This window comes from Zootoca vivipara, chromosome 3, assembly GCF_963506605.1.
Source record: "Zootoca vivipara chromosome 3, rZooViv1.1, whole genome shotgun sequence".
NCBI lineage: Eukaryota > Metazoa > Chordata > Lepidosauria > Squamata > Lacertidae > Zootoca > Zootoca vivipara.
The window spans coordinates 61,189,126-61,202,101 of NC_083278.1; the positions used below are offsets into that span (position 1 = coordinate 61,189,126).

At 40.4% G+C, this 12,976-nt stretch overlaps 1 protein-coding gene across 3 annotated transcripts; it reads right to left on the reverse strand.

The window, feature by feature from the left end:
- Positions 1-474: 474 nt before the first annotated feature.
- Positions 475-12,971, reverse strand: ADAT2 (adenosine deaminase tRNA specific 2). 3 transcript variants are annotated; one of them, XR_004692166.2, is made up of 6 exons: positions 12,725-12,971; positions 11,437-11,541; positions 6,673-6,823; positions 5,483-5,589; positions 3,895-4,094; positions 475-3,814 (listed from the first exon to the last, which is right to left on the reverse strand). XR_004692166.2 is itself a non-coding variant. In XM_035108842.2 (6 exons), the coding sequence occupies exons 1-6, from the start codon at positions 12,794-12,796 to the stop codon at positions 3,774-3,776; spliced, it is 549 nt and encodes a 182-aa protein (XP_034964733.2). In that variant the 5' UTR covers positions 12,797-12,971; the 3' UTR covers positions 475-3,773. The 3 variants fall into 3 exon arrangements, 1 of the variants encoding a protein (XP_034964733.2); XM_035108842.2 differs by having other exon boundaries at positions 3,895-3,967; XR_009557349.1 differs by having other exon boundaries at positions 5,483-10,789; positions 12,725-12,757.
- Between the last annotated feature and the right edge of the window lie 5 nt (positions 12,972-12,976).

Genomic DNA, 12,976 nt, shown 5'->3' on the forward strand with positions numbered 1-12,976 from the left:
CAAGTCGAATATCAAAACAATACAGCAATAGCACAATTACAAAAGTCACAAACAATACATAAACCACATCAAAAAATACACAACCGAATAGAAAACAATTTCGACATAAATCAAAATCTAAAACTAAGAATACATCCTTAATACAGTTTAAAATAACATAGGTAAAAAATAACAGGAATTTAAACAAAAAAACAAAACAAAATGGAGCCCTCTCTGCCCAGCAGCAGCAGCGGCAACAGTCCTTTATAAAGCCCATCAGGCCAACCCCCAAATACTTGCTCCAATCCAGCTAGAGTTCATATGCATGCAAAAGCAGTTTTCTACTTGAATCTCTCTAGCAAGGAACTTTATGAGCCTACGAGTGCTGGGCAGTGCACAATTCAGCTGTCAGACTATGCACTGAAAACCTACTTAGAAAATCAGTGACACTACATGTCAGCTGTCTGGGAGGAGAAAATGGGGCTGGATTTTGTCTCCTTCCAGTAAAACTGGCAGATTGACTGTTTTTCCAACAGAGCTGTGTGTACAGAGCGAAAGCAAACTGCGATAAGCACATGGAACTATAGTTCACTATCCAAGACTTTGCATACACAGAGTTCTTAGGTATTATTCAACAGGATTAGTTTTTTGACCAATAAAACAGTTCTGTACAGTGGTGCCTCGCTAGACGAATTTAATTCGTTCCACGGGTCTTTTCTCATAACGAAAAATTCGTCTAGCGAATCCCATAGGAATGCATTGAATTTTTTTGAATTTTTTTTTTGCCCATAGGAACGCATTAATTGAATTTCAATGCATTCCTATGGGAAACCGCGATTCGCTAGACGAATTTTTCATAAAACGAATTCGTCTAGCGACGCAACCTCCGCTCGAAAAATTCTTTCGTTAAGCGGAAATTTCGTTAAGCAGGGCATTCGTTAAGCGAGGCACCACTGTATAAGGTGGCACTTGAGAAAACTAGAAACAAGTGTGTTACGCCTAGTGCTGTGTCTTCTCAAAGTGAACATCTGGTAAAGAGCTATCCTGCTGAGAAGATGTAAAGGGTTTTGATTTAAAGCCTATAATTTGTACAATGCCTTTTTTGGTGATGACTGCTCTTCTTCACAAAGAAGTCAATCAATCCTTTTATTTGCAAAAACCAAAGTGGATCAATTGACTTCTCCTTTGTGCAGGAAACCAAGGTGCCTGCCTTGTTACAAACCGCTTCTGCAGCTTACGTTGGTTTCCAAAGCAGTTTGGCCTGCAGGAGAGAGATCTGTTGCTTGATTTCTTACATTTCTGTGGTTCTTTGGATCTTAGCTGATATTTCTTGGCATTTCTCTCTTTTTTACACACACTAAAAAGTGTGTGTGTGTGTGTGTGTGTGTGTGTGTGTGTGTGTGAAAACAGCCTAAAAACAAAAGTCATGTTGGAGAATATATTTCAGTGGGAAGTGTCCTGTTTCTAGATGTACTTTATTGATAAAAGTAGATAGAACCAGCAGCCAAGGCTACACACAAGGCAAAGCAAATTAATAAAACAGCTGCTTCTGGGACTCTAATTGTCCTCGGAGCTCTTTCCCCGTTTGTGTCAAAGCCATTTTCTTTAAAAACCTAACAGTTGCTGTTTAAACTGAGCCCTTAGCTGAAAGCTCTCCTGCTAGTCTTGCTCCAAATACAACCCTGGAATGGATTGCCTGCCAACCATTGGACACTTTTGGGGGAGGTTTTTTAAAAATACAATCTTTTATCAGCGCTCAAAACCTGCCAAGGTAATTAAAGGCCACGTTGCATATACAGTATTTGAATGGAGAGCCCTGCAGACTTTCAAATGTTTAAATTATAAGGAGCAACTTGCTTCTTTAAATAGCTGCCTTGTAAGAGTGTCACTTTGTTGTATGCAAAGGGAAGAACTGATGAGGCTACAACAAGGCTTTCAATATTGGTTCAATAAGCCTTTCATTTGTTTGTTGTTCATATTTATGCTTCTTGTTGTGCCTGCGTAGAGATATGAAGGCTCATAATAACGTGGAGGGGGGACAGGTTTCACCCTATTTCAGAATTTGTTTATCTATTTAATAGAGAAATAAAAATAGTGCAACAACTGTGGTTCTGACTTGTCTAACTATTGGAATTGTCCATAATATACAAATCTATAAGGCACTGCTTGACTGCTTCCCAGCCTGCTGAGTTGCTCAGCATGCACATTCTGCAGGAATAAGAGCTCCATGTCAAACTGCTGGGCCATTCATTATTAGAACAGCAAGGCCCTCTTCTGGAGTGTAATCATAATACGATCAAGGAACAACCCAATAAGCACTGAAGTGCCAGCTCTGAGATTTAGGCATTTTCCTGCCTAGTTACCTTATACTAAGAAAAGTTCCTCTGGAAATCTACTTCTCGATATTCCTCTTTGACCTATTATTATTATTATTATTATTATTATTATTATTATTATTACTACTACTACTACTACAATAAAGCAATATATAAATCTTATGAAACAGAATATTCATTCAAAAAATACTGGGTATGCTAGACTTCCGTTTTCAAGGCAGTTTTCTATCACAAGCATATACCGTATATTCCAGCGTATAAGACGACTGGACGTATAAGACGACCCCCAACTTTTCCAGTTAAAATATAGAGTTTGGGATATACTCGTTGTATAAGAAATACGACCCAGAGTATAAGACAACCCTCAAATTTTGAGATGATTTTTCTGGGTTAAAAAGTAGTCTTATACGTAGGAATATACAGTAATAATAAACTGTTTGCTAACTGTAGTGGCAACGTTACCTGAGAAAGTACACATGACCAAACATGGTCATAAACCATGGTTTGTCAACTCAGACATCATGAACAAACCATAGCTAAGCTTTCTTAATCATGAATGTCTTAACTGAGCTCAAGATAAACAAGCCGTTGTCTGGGATTTGCTAGCTTACCTTCAAATTCCTCCAAATTATGTATACATTGGAAACGTGCGCTACAAAGTGATGAGGAAAGCAGGTTTACTTTTAAGTAATACCAACCATAAATCTGTCTAGGATACAAGGGAAAGGGCTGCAGCATAGTGGAAGAGCACGTTTTATGGGAAGAAGGTCCCAACTTCATCCCTCTGTTTCCAGTTAAGTACCCCGTAGGTGTTGCCAATCAGAATACTTAATCCTGGCCTAGAGAGACCAATGGTCTGACTCAATATGACAGCTATGTATGTCCTAGAGCTAATAAGACACGTCCTCATGACAGTTTTCGACATAACAGCCACTGCTCACAAAGGTTTCTAGCTGTTGGTGCCATGAGTGGATGTGGTGGTTCTGTTCTGGCAGATGGGGCATGCAGAACTCTGAGACCACTGAATTTTTGTATGTTGTTAAGTGGTTTAAATGCAAACAGAACTTTGTATGTGCACTGGCCAGTATGTGTCTGGCATCAGTGGCAAGAAGTCAGCATACCTGCCAAACTAAGGACTTGGGGTAGTTGGTCTTCCAGCTGATCAGTTCAAAATTAGTAGGGCTACAACAGTGTCATCTTAACTATTTAATTATTGAAGGATACCCCTCCTTTCTATTGTTCCTTATAAAAAGCCAAACATTTTAACCAAAAGCCATATTTGACAATTTGATTATTATCTTTCAATCAGTGATACTTTTGGACATTTTACAGAGTAACAGACATGCTTTTCTCCACCTCTCAGGGCTAAATACCATAGCTGAGGGAAGGTCAATACTAGCCAGCCTTTTCAAAGACTTGTCATTCTTCCAGTTTTGCTTTACTATCCATCACAACCACTCATTTACTGCATTCCTTTCTTCGAACTTTTGATTTTGGTGCTGCCACAAGAAAAGAAAACATAAGCATTAATATTCAAAGATGCAAAAGCCAACATGAATTAGAGCAAGAAGGTACTTACCATTTGGATTTTCTTGTCTGTAGAAGGTTTTCAGCATTTCAACTGCTTCTTCAGATCGATAACCAGCTATGCACTGTAGAGATTGGAATATTTTGTTCATAAGGCCTCCCAGATTAACCATGTATCCCAAAGAGGTTATCTGACTCTTTAGTAGCATAAAGAACTTCAGCAGGTGTGACTTCTGACATCACTGTGTTCAACTTCCAGGGGCAAAAGAAAATCCACTGAACAACTTCATACTGAATTTTTAAAGGCAAAGCAAATAACAAATAACAATAACAAAAATGGCTTACCACTGAGGGTATCCAATTTACACATGTAAATAGCATGTTTCCAAACTATTATTATATTCATCTTGACTGGCTTACAGATAATAACTGTAGTGTGATGGCCTGGTTTGTAGGGATAGCTTAAAATAACAGTTTCCTGGTTTGGACATTAGAAGCAACTGTGGTTTAACAAGCCTCCAAAGTAATGAATGAAGGCATATGAGAGATGGGAAGTGAGAGTGTGCACATACACAGGCTCTTCCCATTCCAACCAACCATGGTTTGTTGAACAGGAATCTATGAGTTTGTGCCAAGGAACTTGCCTTTGTGGATATGTTTTTCGCCAGGCAGCAAAACGTCCTTGACCTATCAAAATAATTTTGTTATGTTGCAACTTTTCCCACTCACAAATCTTTCCCTGTTATCATTTATTTCTTGACATGTGTGAGTGAAAGTGACACTGCTTACACACATACACAAAATAGGATGTTTTCAATGAATGCCCTAATTTAAATGGTATGCATGCACATGGTGGAATAATTTACACGCAGCCATTAACTGCAATTGTTGGAGAATGGAAATCAAATTTCTTAAATGCCATGATGTAGAGCTAGTGTCATCACTATGCTGAGTATCAGGGTAAATAAAGTGCCTTTTTTATCTTTTTAAACAAAATGACAACCAATTCTGGTCCTGTAATCGTTTCCAACTATTCTGATATACCTTCATCCATATAAAGTGTATTATTTATTAAGTTTACAACCTGCTCTTTGTTTTTAAAGGGAGGATACATAAGATTTATTGTGGTCTTCCATCCATGGACTACTGAGATCCACTTAGCTTCACCAATGCTGCACAATTAAGTGCTTCCTAAACATTCACTGAATCCATTTTGATTGTAGATAATTTTACAATTTATGGTTTGCATTCCCTCACACCTCAAACAAGGATGAATTATACTCTTCTCTATAAAATAAAGGAGCCCTGGAGATGCTATATTATGGAAGAACACTCCAGCCTGCTATTTCTGTTTCGGGGGTGGGGGATGGGAAGAGAGTGTCTGCTCTAGATCCTAACGCTATTTGCAGTCTCTCTAAATGTTGATTCAGCACCAAACTACCACTGGAGAAATGCTGACACAATGGTGCTAAGGATGAATTTCAGTGGTAGTTTCAGAATTAAAGTACTGACAACAATGCACCTTTAGAATAATTTCTCTCTGGATGAGGTTGTACCATCAACCTGCACTTGGTTCTTCTACACACTTTCATTTTTTTAAAAAAAAAAAAAACCACACACATCAGTGACAAGTATTTCACCTGGAATGGTTCCCCTGTGTCCGTTAAGGTAGCATAAGAGATGTTCAAAACCGAACCACAGCCTCCGAATCGTTCATTTTGGCAGCCATATACAACCAGTGGGATTTATATATGTAAGTTAAGAAAAGAAGGAGTATAGAATAGAATTACCCTCATTTAATAGGTTATATAGTTGTGCTGGTCTCAAAAATGCCTCTTTTCCACAGACACACTACTGCCTGGTCATATCTCTGGGCAAAACTTCCCCCACTCAATTCAACTCATTTGCTGCTAATTCACTGTTCCCCACAATCTGAGAGAGAAATAACTACCACTACTGTATCCTTTCCAAATTTCTTAACCTAGGCTTGCCATATGTCAGGAAAATTCCTGACATATCCTGGTTTTCGGGTGTAAAGATTATGTCCGGGGGGGGGGGGTCAAAATGTCAGGGAAAACCCAGATGTATGGCAACGTGATGGGGGGGGAAAGCAGTGGAAACAGCTCCAGAAGCTTAAAGTCACTATTTTTGGGGGGAGGGGAGGTTTCCCCCCAAAAGCTCAGCAATGTAGGTTTGTTCCCAAAGAAAGCTAAACAATGTTGGGGTCCTCAAGAGCAAACCAGCTGGGTGGGCAGGTTATGCTTGCTCAACCACTTTGCTGGTGTCAGGAATTTTACTTATTGAAATATTACAACCCTATCCTAACCCAGAGCAGAGATGGCACAATACACTTAGGCCCCTGAGGCACAAGCACCACACAGGGAAGGTAATAATTATAAACTAAGTCATGATAACCCCAAAGACTGCCACCTGATGCAAGCTGCCTCACCCTGCTTCATTGTAGCTTTGGCTACACCCGACACCCATTCCTTGCTTCGACTCACCCACACAAATACTTGCTAAATTAAACTTCTTCTCCATAGGTCCAGAACCTGGGGAATAACAGAGGGAGAGGGACATAGCAATGCACTCTGCTTGTTGGCTTTCTTAGGATCTGGCTCAGCACAGTAGGAAACAGATGCTGGACAAGTTACGTCTTTGAACTTGTCCAGCACAGCTCTCCTTACGCCCATCATCTCTGCACAAACGAATCCCCTTAGACCCAATGACACAGACCTCATGGCAACAAAGAGCTGCCCTCTGTTAGCTTGTTAGCAACCGATACGCGAGATGAAATTAGCACACCAATGGATAATTTTCCAAAGGATACTCATCATTCGCAGAGCAGCTGCACACATTATACAGGGCTCAACAGTGACATATAGCACTGTGTTCACAAATACTTCCTTGGGTTCCTTCTTGTTCTGACGACACCAGTCCATGACCTGATCAATTGCTACCATTTCTGCATGGCGAGTAGCCTGTGGGGATACAGGGAAATAACATCAGTGTTTACACCAAATAGTAATGTATCGATCTGAATGGATGGATTCCTGCTACTTTTAGTAGGAAGGCAATAGGGTAGGATCTTCAGTGATGCCAAAGCTTAACAACTAAAACCATATAGAAGATGGCCCTAATAACTGCAGAAATTTCATTTCAAAGAAGTAAATTTCCTCTTGTAAAATAGAAAAGCAGTGTATGTTGTTGGCACTTTATTGAAAGGTTCTTCCTTATCAACATCTGTTATAAAGGGAAAACACACAATACATCTGTTTCTCTTTATCCTCGGTTAACAAATGTTATGTTAATCAGCTTTTCCATTATTGAAAACATTCCGGTTTTTACCCAGATTCACATTTATGCAAGGACAGAGAGGTCAGACAGAAAGTGGCCAGTTGGGTAGAAATGCTCAGCTACAGGCAAAATGCTTTTCCTACTTGTCAAGATATCAACATCCATATTTTGTATCTAACTCAGTCTATGAATAAATATGAGGGAGGCGATGAGACCTACTAGTCATAAGAGCTCAAAGGATACCACAGAAGACACCATCCCTCTTTCAACAGCTTTAGGCATGTTCACATATTCTATCGATAGTCACTTTAAATTAGGAGCATTTGAAAATGCTCCTAGGCTCAACAGAATGTCAGTATTGTTCACAGACAGACCAAATACCTCCATTTCATTCATTTATTTACATTTTGGTATTCTTTACCCTGCTCATAAGCTGACAAGGCTTACATAAAAATTCATTTAAAATAGGAACAACAAGACACACACACACACACACAGAGAGAGAGAGAGGGGGGGGGAACAGGATTCAAAAAACAAGAATTTAAAGATTTGGGAAGATAAAAAGAGCAGACTCAATGTCTCTGGGGAAAACACTTAAACACTTCAGTGCTCGGAGGCTACAACCCTTGATCTGGCTTCACCTCCAATGGCAGTAGGACCAGAGAAAAGGCTCTGAGGATCATTGTCATATTTGAACAGATTCAAGTAGGAGAAGGTACCCAAGATTCAAAGTCATTTCAGCCTTTAGAGACTAAAACCAGCCCAAAGGATTGTGCTCAGAAATAGATTTGGAGCAGTTATTTCAAGGCTGGCAAGTTATGATCTGGATGTCAGTTCTCACTTAGCAGTCTAGCCACTGCATAATGAACTTACTGTTATGTCCATTCCTCAAATACAACCCCATGTACAAAACATTATACTTGCCTGAATAGGATATTAACAAGAGCATGGATAGGAACTGCAGTTGGTGCACTAGCCTAAATGCTTTAATATACCATTTAGTGACAAAACAGAAAACATATTTTGATAAGAGAAGTTTAAGGCTTTTTAAGGCTGCTTTGTTTAAGATAAATGAAGCTTATATATTTCATTGAATTCCACTTCTTTACCACTCTCTTGCTGTTAAGATAGCGATCAAAGACAGAAAGCAAATTAATCATTGGGTAGATTTATTACTGTTCTGACTTAATATGCTAAAGTTTTATGAACATTGTTTTAAATCCCTTCAGGTAGGTAGACTGTTTGCCTTGCAATAACTTGTTCCACAAATGATTTCAGATCAAAGTAGAGATCTAAAAAAAATAATAACTGATAACAGAATTATTAGTATCTTATGCATTTGTCTGTAAACCAATGTTATAAGACAGCTTTGCAAATGAATGTATATTTTAGCCAGCCTTCCAAAAGATCAGGATCAGCAGACACCATGAACAGCGTCAAGCACTCCAGGAAATGTTCAGCCACCTTCTTTCTCCCAGAGCTAACACTATTATTATTATTATTATTATTATTATTATTATTATTATTATTAAAATTTGTTTACTGCCCATCCGAAGATTTCAGGGCAGTTCACAGCACCCCTACACACCTAATAGCCCTATCAGTTCTTGTACTTCCCTTTTATGAATCCAGTCATGATCCGCATATTGGAGGAGAGGTGTGCTATTGCAGCACAGCTTTTTCCCTCCCAATCTCCTCCTTGTGGGGACTCACATGGAACCCATTCTTGTGAATGAATTTGCCACACACATCTTATTCTTTAGCCCCTCCAGCTACGCTGATAGCCTCCAAGGGTGGGAATGGGCAACTACTTCACTACAGCAGTAACTAAGGGGGAATTTAAGGTATATATGCATTTGAAACTATTCTTATCATCATGCTAGTCCTATAAAACAAGGGACAGACTGTCAGACAGGGAGTGTTAATGTGTTGTTGTTGTTGTTTAGTCGTTTAGTCGTGTCCGACTCTTCGTGACCCCATGGACCATAGCACGCCAGGCACTCCTGTCTTGCACTGCCTCCCGCAGTTTGGTCAAACTCATGTTCGTAGCTTCGAGAACACTGTCCAACCATCTTGTCCTCTGACGTCCCCTTCTCCTAGTGCCCTCCATCTTTCCCAACATCAGGGTCTTTTCCAAGGATTCTTCTCTTCTCATGAGGTGGCCAAAGTATTGGAGCCTCAGCTTCACGATCTGTCCTTCCAGGGAGCACTCAGGGCTGATTTCCTTAAGAATGGATAGGTTTGATCTTCTTGCAGTCCATGGGACTCTCAAGAGTCTCCTCCAGCACCATAATTCAAAAGCATCAATTGTGCGGTAGTTGGAGCATTCTTTGGCACTGCCCTTCTTTGGGATTGGGATGTAGACTGATCTTCTCCAATCCTCTGGCCATTGCTGAGTTTTCCAAACTTGCTGGCATATTGGGTGTAGCACCTTAACAGCATCATCTTTTAAAATTTTAAATAGTTCAGCTGGAATATCATCACTTCCACTGGCCTTGTTATTAGCAGTGCTTTCTAAGGCCCATTTGACTTCACTCTCCAAGATGTCTGGCTCAAGGTCAGCAACCACACTACCTGAGGTGTACGAGACCTCCATATCTTTCTGGTATAATTCCTCTGTGTATTCTTGCCACCTCTTCTTGATGTCTTCTGCTTCTGTTAGGTCCTTACCACTTTTGTCCTTGAGTTAATGTGTTAGGATACTGGTTTAAATGCACCGTGATTTCATGCTTTACCACACTAGCTAATTCTTATTAGAAATATCTTGTTATTTTTCTATAAATTAACTCTTTTTGGAGCAATTCTGTGAGAGAGTGTATTTGTGGGTATAGGATAAGTTAAGCACGTGTTCAGGGCAGTGCACAATTGTCTCTACACAAAATATCTTACTTCTCAGGAGGTGAACAGACATAGGAACTCCCACACACACATGTAAAAGTTTGATCATAGAAGTCCTACATATCTTGGACACAGTTTATTTGAAATAATGCATCCTAATATGCATCCTGTGCGGTGATATTGCCATCACCACATGCACAATCCATGGAAGTACTTGGTCTCCCTTCTACCAAGGTAATATTGTTACACTGTTACCTTGATGCTTTGAATTTTGCCCTTGATCATGAGCAGCTCATAGAGCTCTGTTAGCTTTGCTGTGCTATGTAATATATGCATACTCAGATGACCAAACTGGATGCCAGAGGTTATCGCTGAAACATCTTCAAGGGCAAACCAGGTGGGTGGGCAGGTTATGCTTGCAAGTGAGGTTTAGCATGCCAGATAACTGTTACAGCCAAAAAGAACAGTGCACGTTCAAACAGAAACAGAAGCATGTTGGAGGGAAAACAAGAGCAGGCAAGGAAGCTGCCAGAGGGAAAAACATGCTGGTAATATTTGCTCCACCTCCTGCCAGACAATTCAGAAGGGTCACCTCAGAGAAGTATTGGCTGCACTATCCAAAAGGAAAACTCCCCCAGCTGCAGATTAAAACAAGTCTATTATGCCGTTCAACATACCGTACAATCCAGCTCAAGATCATCTCTCACATTTTGTACTCAGGCACAGATACCAGAGCTTAAAAAAACCACAGCCACAAAAAAAACATGCATGCATTTTGTGAATGGAATACTGTCAGTAAACTGCAACTTTTCCTGGAAAACATTTATAAAAAATAAGATAAAAAACACATCAACTTTTGATCAGAAAATCTTTGAGATTGTTAACAAAGATAACATGTTTTTTTAAAAAAAATAAACACCACTGTATCAACCTTTCAGCTTTAGCTGTGTCCTGAAAATATTTCAGTGAAAAGCTGCTGCTTTTAAGAATTATACTATTATTATTATTTTTTTAAAGGTTTAATTAAAATGCAGTTGCATTAATATGCAGAAAGGCCGGGTACAATTAAGATAAAAACACAGAAGGTGAAACAACAAATCAAATTCTCACCAGCATTCAGAAATCAGTGCTATGCCAAATGCCTTGTAGAAAAGGAATGTTGTCATGGCCCTTCTGAATTACAGTGGGAAGGATGCTAGGTGATATTTCTCTCATTAGATGTTCAAAAGTTTCAGGGAACTACTGAGAACACAGTGCTTTAAACACCTAATTTCCAGAAAGGAGGAGCACAAATATGCAAATATTCCAGAGACAGCAGTGTACATATGCCACTCAGAAGTTACACAAAATGCATGTCTTTGGACTGCAAAAATGATTACAATTATACCAACTTAATGAGTTTTTACCCGCATATGTAATACAGTGACTTACATTAGCTTAATTTAGTTAAATAACTTACATTTTTAGTTTCATTAACTTCATTCTTTCCCTTCCCTATGATCTCATTATTGTAGACCATGAGGCAACCAACAGGTACTTCACCACTCTCTAGTGCTTCTTTAGCCTATCAGACACAAAATGAATCAACAAGAGCAGGTTTATCACTGATTATATACACCAAGGCAAAGCACATTGCATTCCAAATCCTCTCACCCGACAAGCCAGCATTATGAAAGCAGTCAATTCCAATATACTCTTACCCAAGGATTACTCTCAAGAGTAAGGATGGAAATTATTCTGTTCCCTTTTCATATAATAAGCAAATGCAGCCATGTTAGACCACAATAAAAATTTTAAAACCCACATTAAGGCAATACCCTTATTTGGCCCACCACAATAATATCACAAATTTCAGCACATGCTTTCAAGTTCCCCTGAACTTTTCATCTGGTTAGATGTTAAATGAAGCCAAAATGCAGGGGATGGATGGGGAGAGAAGAAGAGAACTATATTTTGCTACGGTACCCATTATCCTATGTCTATCCTCAGAATGAGCTCAGGCTTGCTAGAGAAGCTACAAACAAACAAATTATGTTTCATTGGCTACGTTTGAAACAATAGGAAGAACAAGTGAGTGGTAGGTCGTCTGCAAGGAAAAGATGGGATAAATGGTGTTGGATGACAGAGAGAAGTCGAAACTGCTGTACAAACTACTTGGCCTCTGTCTTCACCCAAATGAAAAGCGGTGTCCAACCTGAGATAACATAATAGACGATGCAGGGAGGATGGAAAAGGAAAAAAGGGGGAGGTAATGGAACACCTAGCTAGTTTAAACGAATTCAAACCTTTAGGGCAGGCACCCCCAAACTTTGGTCCTCCAGATGTTTTGGGCTACAATTCCCATGATCCCTAGCTAACAGGACCAGTGGTCGGGGAAGATGGGAATTGTAGTCCAAAACATCTGGAGGGCCAAAGTTTGGGGATGCCTGCTTCAGGGCCTTATGAGCTGCACCCAAGAGTACTAAAGGAAAAACACACTTCCTTTCTCCATACAGGCCTAGCCTGGGCCTTGAGAGAATCTGCACTGACAAGGGGTTTGCGGGCTTTCCCAAGGCACCGTGAAGACTGGATGCTGTATACTGAGTGTCCTCCATGGGCCTTGGGCCTAATCCAGCTCCTGCACCCTTGGATGACAACAAATCTGTTTAGGCATGAGACTCCTTTTTCTTTTACGAGCATCACAGCCACAAGACCCACGCGACCGTCCTTTTATCCAGTCCCTCCGCTCCCCACCCCCACTCACTCACCATGTTTACAGCGAGGTCCATCCAGGCCTCCCTTTCCCCTGCAGCCACCGCTCGCCCCTTGTCCGCTTCCATCTCTCTATAAAGGCGAGCAGGGCCGCCGCCGACACTACAGCCCCGGAACGGAGAGTACGGAACCGATGTTTCCGGGGGGATCGGGATCTAGGGGACCGCGTAGAGGTGGGGGACTAGAATGCAGGTAGGAGGCGGAGCGGCAGCAGCCGCTGCCTTGGCTTTGCACGGCCGACGTCCGGG